This window comes from Elephantulus edwardii, unplaced genomic scaffold (assembly GCF_000299155.1).
Source record: "Elephantulus edwardii isolate Elephantulus edwardi_28Jun2011 unplaced genomic scaffold, EleEdw1.0 scaffold00014, whole genome shotgun sequence".
Lineage (NCBI taxonomy): Eukaryota > Metazoa > Chordata > Mammalia > Macroscelidea > Macroscelididae > Elephantulus > Elephantulus edwardii.
The window spans coordinates 17241107-17266506 of record NW_006399764.1 but is presented as its reverse complement, the minus strand read 5'-3'; the positions used below and the strand labels follow the sequence as shown (position 1 = coordinate 17266506).

At 42.5% G+C, this 25400-nt stretch overlaps 1 protein-coding gene across 1 annotated transcript in view; it reads right to left on the bottom strand.

The window, feature by feature from the left end:
* Window positions 1-25400, bottom strand: part of FREM1 (FRAS1 related extracellular matrix 1) — a 157038-nt gene that overhangs the window by 39325 nt on the left and 92313 nt on the right. The window contains exons 23-26 of the mRNA XM_006881353.1: window positions 20054-20318; window positions 13244-13658; window positions 6051-6252; window positions 5008-5152 (exon numbers count right to left, since the gene is read on the bottom strand). Coding sequence (XP_006881415.1) covers window positions 5008-5152; window positions 6051-6252; window positions 13244-13658; window positions 20054-20318 — 1027 coding nt within the window. The remainder of the gene's footprint in view (window positions 1-5007; window positions 5153-6050; window positions 6253-13243; window positions 13659-20053; window positions 20319-25400) is intronic.

The window sequence follows — 25400 nt, the reverse complement described above, 5'->3', positions numbered from 1 at the left end:
CAGCGGTCAGTTCGTTACTCATTCTCTCTGGACCTCAGTTTTCATTATCTGTAGGATGAGGAAAATTACGGTCCTGGCAAACGATTGAAATGGAAATGAGTTAATATGTGTGAGGCACCTGTACACAGTGGGTGCTTAATAAGTGCAACTTCCCTTAGCTTTCTTGTTGCTTTTCTAAATTCAGTCTGGCGACAAAGACTTTAACTCTTGATTTACAGGTAACATCTGACATCCGTCTGGCCAACAATTTTAACCTCATTCTCCACAAGGTGTTTCATAAAAGCTGTTAAAAACAACTGTGAAGTTTGCCAGTTAGAAATGAAATTCCTTTTTAAAACATTTCTTTTCCTCCTTTTCTTTTAAGATCAACAAAGAACCCTGGAAGAGCTAGCCACAGGGAGGGGAAGGCATCGATGGTCCAGTGGTGGCATTTCTGCCTTCCATGGAGGAGACCCAGGTTCAATTCCTACCCAATAAGTCGCTACCTCCCAGCTGCCAGTGGAGGTTTGCGATGGCTTCGTGCCGAGGGTGCTTCACTGCAAACTAAATGGATGAGCATCTCTGGCAGTTCAAATCCACCAGCAGCTCTGCAGGAGAAAAAAAGGCAGTCTCCTCCAGTTAAGATTTACGAGCTCAGAAACAACAGAAACGTTGGGCGTCACTGGGAGTTGAATCTGTCTCAACAGTCGTCCCTTTGAGTTTTGATGAAGCTGAAGAAGTAAGAGCAGAGCCTCCAGACTTGGATGAACTAGGAGAACAAGCCTAGAGATCAACTTGTAAAATCCCACCAAGGCGAAACCCTTGGCTCCCAGCATCCTGGGCACGGTGCTGTGCATGGGGTCACCTGGAACGAGCCGGACGGGTTTCACTCCAGAGTAGCTGGCAGCAGTAGAAGGATGAGAATCTGAGAAGCAGCCACTGAGTTTGGAAGAGTGTCAGCACGGGTCAGCTATTCTTTTTATGCTCACTTTGTTCAACGGATGCAAGAGAGATGTCAGGATGGAAGACTGTGGTGGGCAGAATTAGCTCCACGCCACGGTCTGCAAAGGTGAGGGGCACCAATGAAAGCTGCAAGGAGTTGTGATCACCTTGGATATCCAAGGTGCACTGCAGGATGCGCTTGGATTTGAGCACACAAGCTAGCTGTCAAGTACACAGATTTTAACTCCATTGAAATCAACACTTCCTAACAATTGTTAATGCATCACTCTTAGTCTTTCAGGACCGCTATTCCAGAGATGGGTTGCAACAGCAAAAACTCACCAGCAATCAAGATTCTATAACTCACTGAACTTGGGTCCTCATTCTTATGAACCCCCTTTAGTTTCAGAAGTGGCCCTTGGACTTTATTAGTAAACGCTTTTGTTCCTTCAAGCATGCAGAATCTAAGCCTCTTAATTCATCCTATATATACCAAAGAACACAGAGTCCTAGAGCATTTTGCTTATTGATCACTCAGTATATTGATTCACTTTGTGACTCATCCCAGAATCTATTTCTAGTTAGAAGTGAGCTCTGGCTAGTCGCGCATGGCTTCAGGGACATTTCCTGGCAAGCTCAATCATTATTCCCAAATGATTCAACAGTGGAATCATCAGAACAGTTCCATTTGTGACAGTACGCAGGATGCTCTCATATCTTTTTCTCCCTTTCGGTTCCCTAAACAAAACATAATTTTGTGCTATTTTACAAACAAGATCACCAAGATTTGAATGGTATTGTTACGTCCTGTTGATCTGGAACTGACTCATAGCTGACCCTCCAGTGGGTTTTCAGAGGCAATGTAATCACACAGGAGAAGGTCATCCACCCTCTCAGGGAGCAGCTGGTGGATTCTAACCACGTGCCTTTGGGATGGCAGTGAATCTCCCGACCACTAGGCCACCAGAGCTCCTGTAAGATGTGAATAGTCTTCTAAACAAATGGCAGAATCAAAGCTCAAATTCAAATGCTGCAAGTTTTTCTGTTTGGATTTGTTTGTTTGTTTGGTTGGTTGGGTTTTGTTTTGTTTTGTTTAGTTTTGTTTTGTTTTTTGTTCCAAGTACAGAGGCTTACACAATCTATATCATAATCCTCAGTGTGAACACAGGACATATATTAATGTTTGTATCCGTTCACTGTCACCTGCAGCAACCTCCAGGGAGGAAGAAGGGCAAAGAGTTGGCTGATCCCTCTGGCTCCGCTCCTCAGAGTTGTCAAGAGGCTGGGAAGTTCCTCAGCCCAGGGAGAAAAGCCAGGGGCTTGGAGGAGAGCTGCATGTGCGCCGTTCGGATCCTAATTCCTTCACAATTTGCTGGGTGAATTCAGAAAAGGCAATCTCTGTGCCTCAGTTTCTCAGCTGTGAATTTGAGTTCTTAGCAGTGCCTGACTCATAGGCAGCAGTGATGCTTAAACGAAAAGCAATGAAATCAAGCAGAAAACAGCGATTTTGCAAAAGTGTCACAGGTGACTTGCATAAGGTTCTTCCTGGTGGTCTAGAGAAGGCAGCTCGCTGAAGATTGTTTCTTACTGGGACAGGGCTCCTAAGACCAAAAAGAAACAAACGGAAGTCTCTCCGTGGCTGCACCGTGGGTCCAAGCACAGCAAAGACGAGGAGGAAGGTACAGGACCAGGCAGGGCTCTGCCCTGAGCTATAGAGTCTCCGTGAGACAGAATTGGCTCTGCGGCTCCTACCAACAATCCTTACAAAGGAATGAGGTGGAAAGTGAGAAGATAGCTCACTGGACCATTTAAAAGTTATAAATACAAATGCTTACTAATTTCCACCTTCCTCCTTTCCTCCATTCATTCTAATAGTTCAAAATCAAATAAAAAATGACATGTAAAAAAAAAATTAAGCCTTCTCTGTCCATGCTTTATTTTGTTCCGTTGGTTCCAATCATTTTAAGTTAGAATTAGAACTATCTCTAACATATAATGTACGTAAAACTGCTATGGAAGGCAACAGGAGCCTATTTAAACCTGTACAAGGTTACAATGACATGAAGTAAATGCTACTGTCTTTTCCGATGGTCTTCCTGCTGTTAGTGCCCCTGGCTTCATTTTATGATTTACAGCCTCAGACTGGCTCAACAGCAATGAGGCTTTTTGGTGAAATCTTTACAGGAACCAAGATCCTTACAGATCACCAAATCACTCCTGCTTGGGTTTGAACATCCAACCTTTTGATTATCAGCCTAGTGCTTAACTATGGTGCCATTGATGCTTGTTAACAATGGGAAGACTGAAAAGGTGTGTAGGGAAGTATTACCAATCTAACTCAATGCTAGGGGGAAAAATTCTCTGTCAGCTGTGCTCTGTTCCCAGTGGAGGACCACCGGTGGGCATGAGGTCAACGACAAGTCTGAGCACTAGTGAGCCAGTCAAAGTAATTGTTTTTTAAAAAAGCGTTAATCAGGCTCAGGTGGCCTAGTGGCAAGAAGCTACACTGCAACACCAGGTGCGTGAGGTTCGAATCCACCAGATGCTCTGCTGGAAAAGGAGGGACAATCTCCTCCTGTATCAGTCTGATCCAATTTGATGGTGTACACATACACACACAAAATAATTTTTTAATTGATATAATCAATTACAAAAATTTTCTTAAAAATTGGAAGATGTTTGTCTGGAACTGCAAGTAATACATGCATGTTTCTACAGAGTTGTCCTCAGAGAAATCATTCCCTGTGGGGAAGGGCACAGTGACCAGGAGTCACTCAGTCCTTTTAGTTTTCTTCATTTCTTTAATACCAGCGGCCAGATCTCCCCTTTTAAACTCTTACTTCCCAGATGGCTGCTCTTAGTACTAGGCCACTGGCATCCAGGAACCATCAATAAGAATCTGTAGAATCAGCACATCTGAAGCTGAAGAGGGGACGAGATACTGCACTTCATCTGAGTAATGGAAGTGAGACCTGGAGTATGTGGTTTGGGTTGGGGAAACTAGTTTTTTTCTAGAAATGACTACAGTGACCTCTGCTGACAAGTAGTGGGATCACAATTAGGAATCTGAAATAAAAAGCAAGGATGACTCGTCTAAGGCGCCTGTGTTGGAGCTTTCTTTACTTCCACCATCCAGACAATACAATAAAGAGTCTGTACTCAACTTTTGTGCATAGTAAATCATGATGGAAAAAACACTACTATCAACGTATTAATTTCTCTTTGAAAGAACATCAAATGAAAAAAGAAAACAGCCCAAGAGAACGGAATTATGATTAACCTTTCTGTGATGGGATTTGAGCTGGTAAATTTTATGTAAGATTTACATTCAAGACAACATCCCTGGTTCTAGTCCACCAGCTTCTCCACAAGAGAAAGATGGGCACTCTCCTCTCCTGAGAATAATTGCCTCTGAAAACCAGCCGCAGGGTTAGCTGTGAGTCAGGTCGGACTTCACAGTACACCACACAACACGTTAAAGTCTACAACACAGTCCGAGGGGCTGCTCTACTGTGGTCCATTAATCTGATTCACTAATCATGGGTCTTATACACACATTCTCAGTGCCACTTAAAGTGGATTTTTTTTTCTCTCTTCACTCTCTTCATATCACCTGGATGGGTTTATTCACATATAAAAAGAGTCATCAGTTTCGTATTTTTTCTGGGAAGGGAAAGGAGATATTTCGTTGACTCTTCCTCTCATAGTCTACCTAGCACTGCACAGTCTCAAAGTCTGGATTTCACACCTCAGCCCCAGTGCAAACTCTAGCTGTGTGATCTGCCTGCAAGATTGGGGTAAGTCCCGAGCAGAAAAGTTTCTGTGTGGAAACGTGTACACATTGCCATCACACTATGGACAATCCAGCACTAAGACTTCATTTTTTAAAAGTTCCCATATTCTAGAAATCTAATGGTTGTTCCACGATCAAGCCGTAATTTTAAAAATCCCCTTTCTAAAATAAATCCTAGGAGCTTATGAAATAGCCTATTTATCCTCTTAGATACAGCTTCAAACAGACACTTTGACTATCCAAATAAGATTCATTCTGATTCGCAGGACTATTGGATAAGCAAAATAACTTACATTTGAGGAGGGCCAGAGTTCCCTGTGGGGTCCATGATTTGAAACTCCATGACGTCTGAATTTACTTCCAAAGATGGATCAATGATGTAAAGAACAGTCTTACTGTTTAAGTCCTTTTGGGTAAATTTTTCATGGATAAATTCACCTACCAAAAAAAAAAAAAAAAAAAACTAATGAATCTCAACAGTAACCACAAAAAACATTAAATAAGAATTGATAAAATGATATGATTATTCTAAGTACAGACAAAATTACATATCATCTAAACGTAACTTTAAAGAACATTGTGCTTTTTTATTTTTTATTTTAAGAAATGAACTTTACTGTAACTATCCCATAAAATGTATAAGTAATTCTGTACTGTCTTGCTTAGTGCTATGTGAAAATGATTGTATTCAAAGTAAAAAATAACACACAATCCAGGACATCACTAGGCAAAAATTCAAACTTTTCAATGAACTGAGATAATTTAGGATTCATGATGAAAGCAAAATTAGTTTTAAACACAGCACAAGGTTAGATTTAAACATGTGAGACATAGAATTACTGTTTCTGCTTTTTTAAATTATTATTATAAACTGGGTTTTAGAGCAGTTACACTGAACAGATGTGCCCAAGTTCTTGGACACTCACTATGCCTATATGCAGTTGCTTCTTTTTCTATCTTCATCTTTAATATCTTGTTTCAATTGATGAACCTGTACTAACCATTATTAGTAACTGAAATCTGCACCTTATATTAAAAATACTCGTTTGTTCAACGTTCAGTGTTCCTCTGAATATATTACAATTTGCTCATTTAAAAAGCCTTGCACGCCATAAACAGCTGTGTATCAGTATTTGGTGCTCCCACTTAAGATGAATTTAGGAAAGCTGGGCTTCAAACCCTTTTTAGTACCAATATTGATTCATAAGCGGTAGCTATCAGTAAGCCCTGGGGAGTGTTTACCAACTGGGCATGCACTTAATTAAATTGCTCTCCAGCACCGTCCACCGCTGGGTATTTTAAAAGGAGCAATTACAAGGATTAAAGAAGCCCGTACCTGTTGTTGTGTTCTCCAGATGCCCGTGTTGTGGGCCTCGTAAAATCTTAAAGATGATCTCTTCATCCGCAGTGTCAGGATCAGAGGCCTTCAGCACCCGTGAGGTGATGTAAATCCCATAACAGCCATTTTTCAGGAGTCCCACTTGAGAGGGAGAATGGGAGTGTACAAGCTGGGGAGCTCTTCTGTCCAACGGGTCGACCTGCAGTCAATAATTACACACAAGGTTATACAAAGCCTTCTCACCCCAATGCAGCCAAGAGTGTTAATGGTCCAACAGTGACAATGAAACTCTCCTGAATTTAAGATCCTGTAGCCTCCTCTTACGTCAATTTCTGCTAAGATCAAAGATGAACAGGATAAAGGGGAAGTCTGTCTTGTTTGCAGCACCCTCTGCATCTGCCCTAGTGCTGGGAACTGGGGCCAACTTTCATTTTCAAGTGTGACTTGACTTCATCCTTTGCCCCTTTCTTTGTTCTCTGCACCTGTATAGTGTCTCATATATAGTTCAATAGATACTTGTTGGGTGAATGAATGAAACCAGGCCCAAGAATCACATTGCAAAATTAAGGCTGGTTCCACAGAAAGATTTCCTCATTTTGTTGATGTTTAATGAAGCACAGAAACAGATCTGTAAGGACTTTAAAATGCATAGACTTTTTACACTATGTCTTTATTCAATTGGCAACAAATGCTGTATAAACCTAGAGAAAATAAGAAGGGGGGGAAAAGTGCCTTTTTTCCCCCCTCCAGACGTATGCATACTTGTTTTATTGTGAATGAGGACCAGGTACCTGAGAAGTAAATTCATTTACGAAAATGTTGGTTTGGAAATTACTCATGAGTTGTTGTTGTTAGGTGCCATCAAGTTGAGTATGACTCTTAGCGACCCTATGAACCACAGATCTGAACCCTGTCCTATCCTGTGCCATTGTCGCTATCTCTGACCCAGTGCTACAGTCACTGTGTCAATACAGCTGATTGAGAATCTTCCTCTCCTCCATCCCCCCATTTTTCCAAGCAGTAGCCTCCAAGGATTAGTCTCTCTTAGCCCAAAGGTTGTGGGACAAAGCTTCGCCATCCTTGCACCAAGGAACACTCAGGTTGCATCTTCTTAAAGACATATCTGTTCTTTCAGCATTCCATAGGATAACCAGTACTCTTCTCTAACACCACAGGTCAAAGACATTGATTCTTCTTCTGTCAGATATCCTTATTTATTGTGCAACTCTCAGCAGCGTCAACAATTGAAGAAAAAAAAATTATTTGAATCAAGCACACCTTAGTCCTCAAACTGACATCACTGCTCCTCTCTAATTTGGAGAGGTCCCTGACTGCAGATTTCCCCAGTGTGATGCATCTCCTAATCTCCTGACTGCTTGCATCAAAAGTGTCAGCTATGAGTCATAACTGTGGATACAAATAAGATGAAGATGCTGAGAGTTTCAATCTTTTCTCCACCTATTACGTTTTACCTATTCATCCTGTAGTAAGAATTTTTGTTTTCACGATGTTGAAATGCGACCCACCCTGAAGACTGCAGTATTTGATCTTCTGCAGCAAATGTTTCAAGTCCTCCTTTTCTGCAAGCAAAGTTGTTCCATCTGCATTACAAAGGTTGTTGAGTCTTCTGCCAATCGTGATGCTGTTCTTCTTCAGAGAGTCCAGTTTCTCTTGAATAATTTGCTCAGTATACAGATTAATAAGAGTGGTGGTTGTTGGGTGCTGTCGAGCCAGAACTGACTCACAGCTGACACTTCAGCGGGTCTTCAGAGGCAGGAAACAGCACAGGAGGAGACTGACTGCCCATCCTTGCCCCTCTGAGGAGCTGCTGGGAGTAGTCAGCCAAACCTCCAAAAACCGTGAAAGTCTAACAGAGGCTTTAAAAATCATCTCTGCCTGCGACTCAACACTATCCAAAAATGGTAAAAATCTTGCTTGTCTACTTAATGGCATGAAGGGTGCTCTGGTGGCTCTGTGGTAAAAACGTTGCACTAACCAACCCAAACGCATGCAGTTCAAGTTCACCAGCTGCTCCAGGAGAAAAAGATGGGCGATCTCCGATATAATTTACTGTTTCTAAAAACTTGCTAGAAGGTCAGCTGTTTGTTTCTTCTGACTCTGTGGTACATAATAACAGCAATGACCGGCATGAGGAAATGTTCACAATATAGTGAACAGTGGAATCAGGCACATACATAATAAAAAAAAATCCTTGCCATGGAGTCAGAACAAGCCCCCAGCTGGCCCTCCAGCAGGTTTCTAGGGCTGGAAATAACCAGGGGAGAAACTGCTTCTCTTTCCCCCCAGAGCTATGGTGGGTTGGGATCAGAGGCCTTTGGGTAAGCAGCTCCCCACAGCCTACACCACCAGCACGCCGCATAAACTACGAACTGATCCACCATGGGATTCCTGGACACTCCCTCTGAAGGAATGTCAGGTGACAGCTATCAATATCCACACAGTGCACCTGTGGTTTGCCTTATTAAGTCCGCCTCTCTTGGTGACCCAGGGACCTGTCTTGTTGACACTTATGCTTGAGAGACTCGTTTGGACTCATGACTCACTGTTAGTTGCCAAACTACTCACTTGCCAGAAAATGTTCTTGAAGGCAACAGCCTGAGAGTGTCTTCTCTTGCACGGCTGATGAAACACATTAGCATGTGACCTCTGCTTATAGAGGCCCCAGGAGTTGAGAATGACGGGAGAGACTTTGTGAGGATTTAATACATTAGGGTTTTTTAAACAAAGAAAGTCTTGTACTTTTAATTTTTTTTAATAAAAGGAATCTTGACAAATCTTCACAATATTCATCCACTATTTTCCTTTCAAAAAATTCTGTAACTTCCAAGAGCACATGGATAACCATGCTATTTAAAGCGGGGATCTGCGCTGGGAAAGACTTAAATCCTGAGACCTTCCCGAATTCTGTACCTTTCTCATTTCTCTTCTGGAGTGCAGGACACATTTATACCTGCCCCCAGGATTTATAACTCCTACACATTTGCAGCACAACAGAGCTAGAAAATGACTCCTGCTTGGACAGAAGAAGAGTCAAGAGGAGACGGAGAGAGAGATTAATAGGCTGGGAAATGAGGAGGGGATATTAAACTATGTAACAAAAATTAGTAGAAACACAGTTTAACTATATACAAAGCACTTCTTTTTTACTGTGTCAATGTCTAAGCACCTTCTCTCTTTCCAGTGAATTATTATTACTTAATCACCTTTCCTGATTCTTTCTGGTGCCAACACTTACCCAGGACCCATTGCATGATCTTGACTCCTCATCCTTCTATTCAGATTCCACCTTAGAAAAAGACTACAAGTAAGGGGGAAATTGGATTCATTTCCATAACCAGAAGACAGTAGTGCAAATGAGTACTACAGGGTGGATCACATCCCAGGAAATTGGATTCAAGGATTTGTGAGCCAGAACAAGCTTAAGGCATTGGACTAAAAATAGAAAACTGTAAGTTCTCCAAGAACCATCAAAACAGTCAACACAAATGTGGCAGCACAGAGCCATCGAAAGGATAAATAGTGTCAGATTAGAAAGATGTCTGCTCTGCCACTGAAAAGCTCTGTGCCTTTATCTCACCTCTGAGCCTCACTTCCCTTGTCTATAAAATGGAAAGAATAAAACTTTACTCCTAGGATGAGAGGGGAATTCAGCGAGATTCTTGTCAACTGGGTCAACTGCAGTAAACAGCAAAAATCTGTAGCAAAAATCTGTGGAATACTGGTGCTGTCGTGAAGTTTCATATCTTTAATTGAAAGCCATTAAATGCCTGTAGATGGTATGGCCAAACAGAATTGTAATGTTGTTGTTGTTAAGTGCCGTCAAGTCATAGATGACTCATAGTGACCCTATGAACGAAAGACCTGAACACTTGGATAACTTTGGTCATTTCTCCATGATCATAGGGCTTCCAGAGACAAGCTATTTCGGAAGTGGATGCCACTCCTGCTTCCAGGCTTGTTTCAATCGGGAAGCTCCACCAAACACTGTCCACCATGGGTGACCATTATCGCATTTGACACATCAGTGTCACAGTGTTTAGCATTACAGCAACCACGAGTTACCTCTGTATAGCAATGCACAGTATTAGTAAACCAATTATTATCAGTTTGGTTTTGACTCAGACAATCTCTTATGTGTCCACGCAGAACTGTACTTCACAGGGTTTTCACTGCTAGTTTTTTGGAAGTAGATCATCAGACCTTTTATCCAAGGCATGCGGATAGATTTAAACCTCCAGCCTTTCAGTCTGCAGCCCAGCACTTTAGTAATCTGCATCGTTCAAGGACTTCATCATAAAATGTGTTACTAGACATCAACTTCTGATATTCAATACTAGGGCCCTTGCATATGCTAGAAACTCAAGCTGGATTCCAAAGAGGTTGTAGTCCCAGGACTATCATTGCTGATGTGAGAGGGATATTGGCTGAAAGCAGAGAACACTAGAAATTTCTTTATCTCTGCTTTAGTTACTATACAAAGGCAACTTCGTAAATTATAACAAGCTACAGATAACACTGTGAAGGGTAGGGAATCCCAAAACACTTAAGTGTGTTCATGCAGAAACTGTGCCTAGACCAACAGGCAATTGTTCTAACTGAATACGGGGATATTGTGCAGTTTAAAACGAGACACGGAGGGTATCAAGGTGCTCTTCTATCATATTTACTCAATTGGTATGCTGAGTAAATAATTTGAGAAACTGGACTGTGGGAAGAGCATGTCATCAGGACAGGAAAATCATCCGCATAATCTGCAATATATGACACAATTTTATAACTGAAAATGAAGAGAATTTGCAGTACTTACTGAGGATGATCAAAGACTATAGCCTTCGTAACGTCTTATGTCTTAACATAAAAAACCAAAACTCCGCACAACTGGACCAAAACAGCATGACAAAAGACAGAAAAGATTGACACTGTCTACAATTTCATTTTACTTGGATCCATAATCGGCACCCATGGAAGCAAAAAAAAAAAAAATCAAATCATGTCTTCCACTCAGCAAATCTGCTACCAAGGACCACTTTAAAGTATAAAAGAGCACCAATGTTAGATTAAATACTAAGGTGCACCTGGCCCAAGCCATGATATTTTCAATAGCTTCATATGCATATGAAAGTTAATTGATAATTAATAATTAATTAATAATGAATATCTAATCATTAATGACTTTCTTTTGCAGTAACTGCTTAAAGTCTACTTCACTTTCTGTAAGTAGCATCAGCATAATGCGGGCTGATGGTGAATATTCTTCCAACTCCTGACGGCACATTCTCCTTCATAGAGTCCAGGTATTGAACTCTTTGCTCAGCATATAGATTGAATAGGTATGAAGAACGGAAGAATAGCATCTTGACATACACCTTTCTTGATTTTAAACTATTGAGTGTTCCCTTGTTTCATTTGGACAACTGCTTCTTCTTCTATGTAGAGATTTCATATCAGCACAATCTAAGTGTTCTGGATTTCCCACTCTTCTCAATGTTATTAATAATTCATTATGGTCCAAAGAGTCAATAAAATAAGAGTACAGAGAAGTCAAAACAAAGGGAAGACATGTTGAAGTAAGAGAGTTGAACAGAAGGTGTCAAGTGGCAGCTTGAAAAGACAAAGCCAAGTAGTATGAGGAAATGTGCCAAGAACTGGGATTTTAACTAAAAGGAATGAACATGCTCAGCATTTCCCAAACTGGAAGAACTGAAGCATAAGTCCAAGCCTCGAGTTGCAACTCTGAAGAAGTTTATGGGCAAAATGCTGAATGATGCAAGAGCATCGACAGAAGATACTCAGTCATTGTGCCAAAAAGAATTGGTCAACACTGAGCCACTTCAGAAAGTAGCATATGGTCAAGAACCAATGGTAATGAAGGAAGAAGTTGAAGTTTCAACTGAAGGCATTGGGAAAAAATAAGATCACAAGAATTGATGGAATACCAATTGAGCCACATCAGCATATGAATGTAGCCCAGGATGTGGTCACTAGTCTACACCAATAAATTTGGAAGATAGCTACCTGGACAACTGACTGAAAGAGATCATTATCTGTTTCCATAAAAAACAAAAAAGGTGATCCAATAGTTGTTGTTGTTGTTGTTGTGTGCCATTGAGTTGCCTGCGACTCAGCAATTCTATGTACAACAGCCCTAAACCCTATTCTATCCTGTGCCAATCTCACCGACTCCGACACATCTACCCCCATTACCCCAGTCACTGAATCAATTAATCTCATCGAGGGTCTTCCTCTCTTGTGCTGTCCCTCCACCCTCCCAAGTATGATGTCCTTCTCCAAGGACTGGTCCCTCCTTAACAACATGTCCAAAGTATGTCAGACGAAGCTTCAGAATCCTCGCCTCCAAGGAGCAGCCTGGTTTAACCCTCTCCAGGACAAACTTGTTTGTTCTCTTAGCAGTCCATGGTATATTCAGTTCTCTTCTCCAGCACCACAGCTCAAAGAGATTAATTCTCCTTCTGTCATCCCTAGTCACTGTCCAGCTCTCTGGTGCATAGCAAGTAATTGCAAAGACCACAGAGTACACAAATTATGAAACAACATCATGAACTTCACATGCAAGTAAAATATTATGGAAGATTATTTTTTAAAAAACACCAGACACAGTACCTCAATAGGTAACTGCCATAAATTTAAGCTGGATTCAGAGAAGGTTGTAGCAGAAGGGACATCATCAGATGGATCTTGGCTGACAGCAGAGAATACCAGAAAGATACTGTTTTTCATTGGCTATGCTGAGGCATTTGAGTGTGGGAATCATAATAAATTATGGAAAACATTGTATAGATGTATGGATTGTTGAATGGAAAACCAAATTGCTCCATAAATTTTCATTCAAACCATTCTAAAATAACAATGATACTGAATGGTAATAAGAATAACTTTTTTTAAAAGGTGATAGTAGATTTATGTCAGCACTGATGGAAAGACGGAGTGGTAGGCATGGAAGCTGTTATAAATTGAGGACAACCTGCTTGTCCACAGACCCTCAAGGGCAAGTCCATAGGGACCATGATCATTCTACTTAAGAACACGCCAGGTTTAATAGTAGTGCCCGGCAGGCTGTAGGCTCACAGTATGCATGTGAAAGGAAAGGAGGAGATGGTTCTCCTTCAAGTCACAACCCTGGCAAGGAGCTGCTTGCCTGTCATACTTGCCTGGATGAAGAATGAAACGGGTTCTTCCCATGCTCTCCCATTCACAACAAAGCCTTGGTTTGTTCCATCTGAGGCCACAAAAGTAAACTGGTCAGTCGTGGCGTTCCCTCCCAAGTGCCTGTAGGCCACGTTCCTGCTGTCCACATCCTGCTGAGTGAAACGTGGTTGAAGCAGTGCTTTCCCCCGCAGGGTCAGCTGGCCACGTTGTGGGAGCTGGACCAGGACGAAGGCGAGTTTCTCTGGTGGAGTGTCAGTGTCAGTCAGCTGGAGGAGATCAGATGAGAGCAGACCCGTGGCCCCTTCATCCAGTCTCAGTTCTTTCTTTCTTGACAACACAGGCAAGGCTTTGTCCACAGTCCCCAGTGTGATTTCAAACACACCATGGCTGGTCCGTGCGCCGTTGCTGACAATGAATCTGGCAAAGAGAGGCAAGGCAGCCTTCAGCATGGGTTCTTGTTTCACCATCGACTGGAATGAAATGATAACAATACACACCTTTACTAAAGGATATGTCGAGTTGCTGTTCAAATGAAAAATCAAGGGCAGTTTTTGACAAGGATGCCTTTTATGTTTGTAAATCAGTCATCAGATAACATACACATTGACCGCTCTATACCTAAGAGGTTGTTTTGTTTTTTTTTTAACAATACTGATGCTAGATTCAGTCATAGAGTACATTCGTTCTGGTTTTGCCTCACATAAGAATGTCACAATTCCTTGAGCCTGTTGAATGAGTTTGAAGACTACACTCATTTCATATATTTGTAATTTACAATAGTATCTCCTTTGTGGGACTAAATTATCAAGCTAAACTTTGAAGACTGACAACTGGAGGTCAATCCAATAAAACACTGAGCAGGTTAACTTTCCCTTATACATGGTACTCACACATTTCTCATGGTGAATTTCTTCAGAGTTTGCCAAACTACCCAGTGATATAGTCTTACCTAACTCATCCCATTCTTTTCTGTAAAATGAGTGGAATTAACCAGCTGGTCACTAAGCATTATCCAATGCTAAAATATGAATTTATAATTCTAATTCTTTGTTATTTACATAAGCTTTACTATTTCACCCTTATATGATCTCTGCAAATTTTGTTAGACAAGGATTATGCTTATTTAAAAAAAAATACAGCAGGAAAATCTAAAAATTTGGCTTAGGACCATAACACTCAAACTCTTTGCTGTTGATTTGGAACAGACTCATACATACTCCCCAGCTGGGTTCCAAGTCTGTAAATCACAGGGGAAGAGATTGCCCATCTTCCTCCACAGGAGCCTGGGGTGGATTTGAACCAGCAGACATGTGCAGCCGCCGGGTTAGCAGTAACACCGCTTATACATTACCAAGCTCACTAGATAAAGCCCCACGTTAGGTAAAAAACAGAGCTGAGACGAGAAGACATGTCTTTTGCTTGTCAAGAGATGTGGTGGCCTGAGTATCACTGAATAAACTATAACTATACAAATTCCAGGTGAACAAAATCTCTGACACTTGGATTTGTGATATTGTAAGGTGTTTCTGATTGCAGTGATTAATAAATCCTATTTCACTCACCATTGCCATTCTCAAAACCAATTTCAATGATCTTTCGAGCATTTCAAGACATAATTTTTATTTTAGGGAGAATCGAGGGTATTATGAAATTAAACAAGCAAGGCGCAGTATTAAAAGTCTCGCACACAGCCTTCCCCCACCCCTCAGCAAAATAGAAGAAACTCAAACTTATTGCCTCAAGGGCCACAGAGGGCCTCCATCAGGGACAGCTAATTTGTGTCTCCCCTGAAATCAGAATCCCAAAATGGCTGACAGTGTCCTCAAAGCTCGGTGTCAGGATGACAGCAGATCCTCTCCACGCCCGTGACCTCTCTGAGGACACTGAACTCACCTTATGATCCAGGCTGTCCACCTCCAACCCCGCCCTGCCTGGCCAGCCTGGCTGCCTGATGGCTGGGCTCTGACCACATTGGAAACAGGCAGCCTGCCATCAGACAGATGGGAATGAGGACACACAGGCCAGGGACCATGGACGAGGAAGAAATCTGTTTACTGAGGCCAGGGTTCCCAGCTGGGACACCGAGGCAGCTGTCTGCACTGACCTAAAGCTAATAAGCCAGCGGTGAAAAGGATGTCATTTCTAAACATGACTGGACCAAATGCATCATCCCACTTCCACAAGCAAGGATGCACACTACGGGTGAAGGGAGAAACGCCATCCATCAGGGAGAGACAGGTGCGTGGCCCGGCTCAGGGCCCCTCTCACCACAGTGGGGCAGGACAAGCCCAGCAAGGCCATGGCTGCTCATGTCGGCAGGACCCGGCCACGTAACCTTCCAAACACGCCTTCTTCCAGCGAAAAAATAAATTCACTGGAGGAAGAAATCACCCTCTCCACGTATCTTCTAAAAATTGGAAACAGCCGTACCATTGCTAGCATGGCATCTGTGCAGAGGTGAGACACTGGTATGCAGGTAACAGCTCCACCCCGGGGTCCACGTTGCTCCCCTGCCTTCCCTGGAGGCCCCCGTCCAGGAGACACTGCAGCCCCGGTGACCACAGTGCTGTCCAGGGTGGGTGGCTGCGTGGCCGCATTTCACCAGTGCCACGGTGCTTTCAAGGTTTCTGCATTTTCCTGGCGAAAGAGTTGGCGAAAGAATCTACCATCTGTCATGGCATTTCAAAGATAAAAATGGAATCATAAATAGCGCCAGCTCCTCCAAAAGAAAGAAAAAGTCCAGCCGGCGTGTCGAAATGGAGGACATTAGCATGTTCTTTTCAGCAGCTGAAGTCAGCTTGCTAATCACTTGGTGTCATCTGTCTCCGAACGCGCTGCCAAATCTCTCTTCCAGGCCAGCAGCACCAAACAATGCGGGGGAAATTTATGATTCAAAAAATATTTTTGCAGAAGGTAAAACCTGACCATTAAACTCCCCCGTTTAATTAATGCTGCCATAGCTTACATTCAAAAAGGGAAGGGGGGAGGAGGGGGGGGAGGAAAACCACCTCTGCCACAGAATTTATCTCTTCGACACAGCCAAATTCCTTGCCAGATTGAACAGCAAGCAACATAAATTTAGGTGATTAGATTGGTTGCATATATTTAATTTTTAAAAAGCACCATGATCACACTTTCATTAAAACAGGCTTTCCATTTTGGTTGCGCGCCACTTGACAAACAGCACGGCGGTCCCTGATTGGGTTAGTGAAACGACAAGATTAAAACTCGGGTCTTGGGCAGATGCTAAGCTCTCCCACAATAAACATGTAAAGCTGCCGGCCAAACACCAGAAGGGCATTCTCAGGAGCTCCCTTTGCAGAAATGCAAATTCCCCACAAAATTTCGGTTCAACAAAATATAATGGGGAAAAAAGAATTTAAAAAGAAACACTCTCTATAGGAAATGTCTTGTCCAAACTCAGCTCTGATGCTGGGCTGTGAGATTTAAAGCCACTTGCCCCTTGGAACCTTGATTTTCTCATTAAAAAAATGGAAACAGGTACCTCGCTCTAAAACAAGAGAAATAATACACACACACACACACACACACACACACACACACACACACACATCATTTGGTATACTGCCTGTCCCACTGCAGGTGTTCAATAAATATCAGTGTTTCTATGTTTAAACAAAGGGACTGAACCAAATCAATTTATTTACTCCACCTTACTTGCTGGTTTTCCTCCCTCTAGACCTGTTTCTTCCTCTGAGTCATTTGAACACAACCTTCATTATTTTTGCCTTTTCTGTTGAGTATCATCCAGTCAATACCAACTTATAATGACCCTACATAACTGAGTGGAACTGCCCACTGGAATTTCATAGGCTGTTATGTTTACCACCACCATCAACAGCATAGAAAGAGAGAGCAGTTGGCCTAGCACAAGGAAAGCCATGCTCCCAAGCCAAAGGTAGGTGACTCTACTCTGCGGCCCTCAGGCCTGCCTTTAATTGTTTTTGGTGAAACATTCTTCTAGGTCATGTAACCCTGGTGTGTCCACTTGCTGTACAGAAGTAACTCATGGTTGCTGTGAAGCTGAACACTGTGACACTGATGAGTCAAATGCGATAATGGTTACCCATGGTGGACAGTGTTTGGTGGAGCTCCCAATTAAAAGAAGCTTGGAAGCAGAAGTGACATTCACTTCCATAATAGCTTGCCTCTGGAAACCCTATGAACCTGGAGAGCGGATGAAAGTTATACAGGAGGTGTCCAGGACTTTGGTTCATAGGGTCGCTATGAGTCGCCTGCAACTCGACGGCACTAAACAACAACAACATTTACGAAGTTGATTGCTAAGTCTTTCTCTCATAGAGCCAAGGGTAGGTTCAAAGATTGCCAGTGTTTTGGTTAGCAGCCAAGGGCTTTACTACTGTGACGTTATGATTCCATCTGCATGTACTACTGGTTTGTTTGTTTATGTTTTGTTTTTCATTAACTTACTTTTTTACTGAAATAAGTATACCTAAATCTTTTAGCTGCTCAAAGTAAAAGCCAATATTCATTGCTACAAATGCTGTTATGATAAATAAAATAAAGCAATACTATCCCTCAGTGACCTTGGACTCATCAGTGTCTGAAGTCTTAGTTCCCAAAGACAGTAGTCTGTAACTGACATGTCTGGGACTTGAATCTCTCTTCCACTTCTTGGTTTTACTTCCCTAGAGAACCTGTCCTAAAATCTGAAAATTTACCAGTGAAAACCCTACAGATGGCAATCAAGCTCCAACCAGTCGATAAGATGGCATAGGCTCAAGCAACGTGTTGTAGTGCATGGGATCACCATATATAGGGTTGTTGTGAAGTGCCACCAACTTGCCTACCATTCAGTTCTGTTCACCACCACCATTCAAAGGCATTAATTCTTCAGTCATCCTTATTCATAGCCCAACTTTCAAATGCATATGAAGCAACTGAAAAATACTATGGCTTAGATTTTTTTTTAAATTTTCAAAATGAACTGGGAGCCAACCCAAATGCATCAAACAAAAATAATGGTATATTTCCAGGTAATGCCTAGAAATACCTCATCACTGCATTTATTATCAGTCAGTCATATGATTATTGAATGATTGCCTGCTTGTTAAGGGGACATTTATCAAAAGCATAAAGAGGATATTATTTAAAATTTCCCTGGACATTTTAGCAATGGGACTACTGAAATTATTTTTCATTAATCAGTCTGAATGCTGTTAAGGGCAATCAACATTTTCTTTAATGACCTTTACACTGTTTATCATAGCAGGCTTATTGGAGTCAATTAGATAAAATACACAATCAGGACTGGGATTTGAACACATGCGTTAGGTTCACCTTATGGCTTATGGGGACTCCTTGAGTAATAAAGGCACATGTTCCATTTAGGAACCCTAGGGGATCGGTACTAAACTTAAGAGCAATGCATTAGATATTAAGCTGATAATTAATAAAAGTCAGTGGAAGATGGGCAGTCTTCTGTAAGAACTTAGAAACTTTGGTCACACAGCAGGTTGTGTGACGATGAGTCAGAATCCGCTTAATGGTAGAGGGTTTGGTTTTTGTGGCTTGGTGTCTGCCACTTAAGCTCTTTTACAGCTTCCTTTTGAAGGATGCCTTGTGACACAGTGAGAATTGTACTAGGGGCCAGAAGGCCTGGATCCATGGCTGAGAATCCATGCTCTCGGGATCTCCTGCACATGAATCCTGACCTCAGGCTGGCAGTGCGAAGGGCCGGCAGCGGGAAAGGGCCGGGAGCGGGAAAGGGCCAGGAGCGGGAAGGGCCAGCAGTGGGAAGGGCCTGCAGATCCGTGTTACTATTGAGGGCCTTGAGCTCTGCTGCCTCTGAGAACTGCTAGATAGAAGAGCCTCTGGAGTTGCTCTTGCTTTATTGTGGCTCAAAACAGATTTGAAGATTTTAAATGAATGTAGACTTTCATTAATTTTATACCTCTGCCTTTTCACCAGATTGTGACTCATTCTACTAATTTATTTGATAAGGAATCCTTGAGCAGGTGCACAGCCCCCAGTTACAATCTTCTTTCTATGGGGAAATATGATATACTTTATGACAACATGATTTATGATAGAGTTACCAGCACACATGTGCCAAAAGGCAGGGCCTGCTTTTGCCAAATGCTTCTAGTAAATGGCTTTGCATCAGCTTGTAAAAGATACTTTAAAAAGAGTGGTGAAATATTTTTCTATGTCTCCTTAGCTGGACACCTTCAGTTTTCTTGTCTGTTTGCAGACGTGCTTACGTCTTTATAAAGAAGGATATCATTCTTGGTAAAGGAGCAGATCAGTGGGGAAGGAGGGGGATCCCCATTGAGATGGCCTAACACAGCAGCTGGACACGGGGTCAAGCAGAGCAGTGGCCATGAGGCTGGTGCAGGACAGGTGCCATTTTGTCCTGTTGTACACAGGAGAAAACTTGATAACACCAAACTGCAATATTGCCTCCGTTCTGTAAAAACAGGCTCTGGAGTTCTGTCTAAATGCTGATATTTTGTGTACATTATTTAACTTTCATAATGAGGCAGTAGAAGAATATAGTAAAACCACAACTGAAAAACAGATTCATTCTGAGTAATAATCCTAATGACCTCTGGTGACATAGTGCATCTTTATACATTGAACTATAAACTGAAAGGTCAGCAGTTCAAATCCACCAACTACTCTGGAAGAAAAGGTGGATAATCTCCTCCTGTACAGATTTACCACCTCAGACACCCAGTGGAAGGTCATTATGAGTGGCAGCAACTTGATTACAGAGACAAAAGCTTTCATCTAGGGCAAGGATTTTGAAAAGTATCCCTGTTACTCACCGGAATGTGTCCCTGGAGACAGTGACTTTGCTCAAGTGTATGTAACAGACTGTCTGTCCTGCGATGTCCATCTGGCTGAAGCTTGTGATGGGCACTCCAGGATAGCGAACGTATTCCACCTGGCCGTACTGTGGCGGGGAGGTGATGACGTAGAGTAACTCCTCCGGCTTGTCTGTTCCATCCACAGCAAGAAGAGTGGTGGTCGTCAAGAGACCCCTGCCGCCTTTGGACACCACAAGGGGCTTTGTAAGGATCACAATCTCACCTGCATGGAAGAAGAGTCTGTGGTCAAGAACCATGTGAAAATATGCACACCAAAGGGGAAGGTCAGAGGTCAAGATCACACTGTGGAAAACTGCTCCAGCTTGTGAGGCTCACTTCACCGCAGCAATAGAAAAATCATGGACAAAAAGCAGAAGCGAAGAGCGTGATGAGGTAACACATACAGCCAATAAAGGCCAGGCTCAGAAATAGCCACCGGCATGCAAGGAATGATCAACGGCAAAGAAATAAGGTCAAATGTTGAAGAGGTAGATGGAGATGATCTTGTACCAGCTTTTGGTGGGAGTATAAATTGGTACCTAATTTGGAATTCTTTTGTCAAGATTTAGCCATTCACACAGGCATCAGTTCTGACCTGCAAATTCAGCTAAGCTGTGTCCTGGGAGAAATGCTTGGATTTTGCATTATAGGTGTCAGGTACCAGCAGGATCATAGCAGCACTGAAAACTCCAGAAGGAACCTCCACGCTCCTTCAAAAGGTGAATGTGTGTGGTCTAGTCACCCAACCAGATCTCGCATAAAAGCACAATGAAAGAATTACAGATACCGTTGACTTAACTGTTGGTTGCATTAGCAAGTCTCACATAACTAAGACTAAAATTGCTGCTGTTGTTGTTAGTTGTATTATCAAGTTGGAATTGACTCATAACTGACCCTCTAGTAGATTTTCAGGGACTACAAACTACACCAGAGGAGACTGCCCACATTTCTCCAGGAAGCTGCTGGTGGATTTGAACTGCATGTTCTCAGGCTGACAGCACAACTCCTTATCACTAGACTACCAGCACCAGTGCTCCCTAAGAAAATTAATAAAGTAATAAACACAAAGTTCAGGACCATATTTGGGTCATATCACCTAACTCATTTATGCTCTTATTCTGTTTAAAAGATATGATCAGCACCTCTGGCAAGTCCACACAATTCAAGGATGGGAATATTAACAATAACAGACTTCTCCCTTTGTGTTCTTCCTGTCTCTAGAAATATGACCCAAATATGGACCAATAATGCAATTGGTTAATAACTAACCACTGTGGTTTAATTTTGCTCTCCTTGCTCAGTGGAGAGCGGTGGTGGCCTAGTCCACATGGAGCTTCTCTGTTCACACAAAGGTGGTGCGTCACTGGGGGTCTGAATCCAACTGAGACTCCATGGAACGAAGGTGGGCAATTTCCACCCCTGTGAAACTCAGTGGAGGAGGGTCAACCGCGAGTGGGCTTCATTGTGACAGCATGAGTTTGAGTTTTGGGATTTTAGAAGCCATCCTTAAAGGAGTCCTATTGGTGCAGTGACTGAAGTGCTCACCCATGAACCGAAATGATGGCTGTTTGTACCCACCAGCTGTTCTGTGGGCAACAGATGTGGGCATCTGCTCTTGCAATGCCGAACAGCCTTGGAAATCGGAAGGGGCCAGATCTACTGTCTGAAAAGTCACTATGAGTTGGAATAACTGTTGTTTGGTGTCGTGGTTGGTTTTGTTTTGGGTATTTTTTGTGAAGTTTTTAATGTTTGTTTACAGTGCATTAAATAGTGTAAAAACCAATATTTAGAGCTTCTACTTTATGTCAGACTGCTAAGGGCTTTTATGTCTTCACATCAATACTCTAAAAAGAGGTGCTACCATATACCCAGGATAAAATCAAAGGATCTAAGGTGGAGAAATGCTGACTGGCTGATGGTGATACCATCAATATTAAGTAGAGCCACGACTTGTGCTCAGGTCATCTGACAAAGCATAAGCTTATAATCACTATGTGATGTTGCTCTTCTCTCAATACATGGGTGGTTCTTAACAATCTTTAGGGCAGAGAAATAATTCACAGAACAGAGCAGGGAAACACTGCATGGTTAAGGGTCAGGAAAGGTGTGCCTCAGGGATGCTTCTATCCCTGTACCTTTTCTATCTTCTGCAGAACAGATCATCTGGGAGGCTGGGCTCCGTGAGAAATGTGACATCAGGATTGGAGGAAGCCTTATCAACAAACTGCATTATGCAGATGACACAACCTTGCTTGCTGGAACTGAGGAGGGTTTAAGACATTTGCTGTAGCAAGTCAAGGATTGTAGTCTTCAGTATGGATCGAAGCTCAACATCAAGAAAACAAAGATTCTCAGCACAGGGCAATTTGGCAGCATCATGATAGATGGTGAAGAGATTGGGATTCTGAACAGCCTCAGTTTGCTTGGTTCCACAATTAACACTCTTGAGACCAGCAGTCAGGAAATAAAAATACAAATTGCGTTGGGAAAGTCTGCTGTCAGGGACCTCTTCAGATTACTGAAGATGGACTATGTCAGTCTGGAGACTAAGGTGTGCCTAATATAGGCCATGGTTTATGCAATTACTTGTCATGCATCAGAGAGCTGGACAATGACTAAGGATGATAGAAGAATTGATGCCTTCGAATTGTAGCACTGGAGAAGTGTGTTGAACATACTGTGGGCTGCCAGGAGAACAAACAAGTCTGTCCTGGAGAGAGTGAAAGCTGGCTGCTCCCTGGAGACAAGGATTTTGAAGTTCCATCTCACATACTTTGGGCACAAGGCTAGGGGGGACCAGTCCTTGGAGAAGCACATCACGTTTGGGAGGGTAGAGGAACAGCACAGGAGAGGAAGACCCCCAGATGATACAGATTGACTAAGTGACTAGAAAAGGTCTGTTGGAGATGATGAGATTGGCTCAGAATAGGGCAGGATTCAGAGCCATTATACATTGGTTCACTATGAGTCACAGGCGACTCAACAGCACACAACGACAACAAATGTATCTTCTAAAAGATTCAAGAGTGCACGAGGCTGTAATCTTTACAGCAGCAGACAACTTTCTCTTTCTCCCACAGAGCAGCTGGTGAGTTCAAACCATCAACTTTGCAGTTAGCAGCAGGCAGGAACCACGGCCTCATCAGAGCTCTTTGCCAACGTTAAGAAACCATATTTTAGACTCTCAGACGGGCTTTTCTGGCATCACATCCTTCTTCATCAAAATGCTATGCAAATTAAAACTTCTACAGAATCAAAGAACACCTTCATTCCAAGACAAAATCTGAGCCCCAGATCCTATGTAGGGAAGAAAGATGAATTCACCAAGAATGGAAGAAGAATAAGTAAGATTGTGGAAACACAAAACCACCACACGAGGCTTCGTCAGACGCAGAGAGGAATCACAGCAGAGGAGGAACGCCTGCTCCCGCCCACAGGCAGCCTTTCAGCACTGAGAGCAGAGGACGGGTTCGGTCAGCTCTAGACAACATCCTTCTCAACTGTCTCAAAATATTCCTTGTCATTGTGCCAGGATGCAAATTAGAAAATACTACAAGCCTGGAAGGTCTTCCACTAAGTTCTAACAGCCTTCACAATGGAAGCCCAAAATGGTCAATACTAGACCAATGGTGAAGTCTGGCTAGTTAGTCAGTGGAATATTACAGAGGAGAAAAAAAAAATACCGTTATAAAGTTGAAGAAAGTCATGAAAAGTAAAGAATAATGGTCTTACATAGATAAAGCAGAACTCTGCACAAAGCAAAAGGCAGAATCAGAATTCTAGAGATGTTAGTAAGTTAATTAGCCGAATGAGTGTAGCTTTTCATCCTACATCTTTTTGGAAAATAATCACAAGCCATTGGTGGAAGGGGCTGGCTAGATGCTCAGCAACTTGATTAGCTTTCCTTTCTGGGTGCCCAGCTGGCATTTCGAATGCCCACCTCCTTAAAGGGCCATACGACTGCAACCTGGCCAATGGAATGTGTGGAAGAGAGGTATATTACCTTAAAGCAGAGGCCATGAAGCCCTCCTTACCACCACATTTTACCTCTCGAGGGACTCCAAGACAGAGGAGCCACTAGACAGAATGAGGCTGGGCCACCAGATAAAATCATGTCACAGAGCTCTCCACCCCCAGAAAACGGCACTATGTTAAACCATTAAGACGATTTTTCTAACCAGCCTCACCTACTGCCACCAAGTCGGCTCTCACTCATGGTGATCCTCCATTGGGTCCTTAAGCTCTAAGTCTTGATGGAAGGATGCTCCTCAGCTTTCTCCCTAGGAGTAGCTGGTGGACTCAAACATCCGACTTTGAGGTATGACTGTGGCACCCCACCGTGCCATGTATTAAGCCACCAGTGTTCCTCTACTCTGATACGTCAGTTGTCTTCCCTACATTGGTTACCTACTCTTTGGGCATGATGCTAGGAGAGGTTATTCTTTGGAGAGGGACATCATGCATGGAAAGGAGGATAGGGAGTGAAAGAAAGGAAGACCTTCAACCAGGTGGGTTGGCATGGTGTATGGGGCAATGGGCTGAGTGGGGCAGAAAGTGTGAGGATAGGACAGGGCTCAGATTGGTTGTTCACAGGGTCGCAATGAGTCATACTTGACTCAACAGCACCTAACAACAACTACTATGGCAGTAAGATCACATTTAGCGTAGACTTACGAAAAACATAGTCTTACTTTGGCAGAATGAATAGAGTAAAATTTAACTACTCTTACAGTCACCTCTTAGCCCCCAGGAACACATTTTTACAGCCAGAAAACAAGCAAATAAATGATATTATACATCCAAAGATAAATGTCACAATATTAAGCAAGAACAACAACAACGAAGCCTCGAGTCCATGGTCCGGGCATCAACGCCGACTCATCGAGACCCTGCAGGACAGTAGAACTGCTCCTGTTGTGTTTTCCTTGCTGTAAATCTTTACAGGAGCAGAATGCCTCATCTTTCTCTTGGAGCAGCTGGTGGATTTGAACCACCAATCTTATGCTGTCAGTTGAGTGCCTTTACAGCACCACCAGAGCCTCCATAACAAAGTAAGTAGAAATTTTTAAAAATAAGGACAGTTGTAATTCTACCATTCACATGGAGTAAGAGCTGCATTATACTTAGACACTCAATTTGGCTTCCTTGTATCCACGACAAAAAGATGCAGCATTCATTGAGGCCATCAGTCAACAAATTCATACTTAGGATTTAAAACCATGTTTGGTAGAAGGACTATGTAAATGAATATGCAAATTAAAGTTTACCATCTCACATGGTCTCTTTTTTAATATATATTTTAATT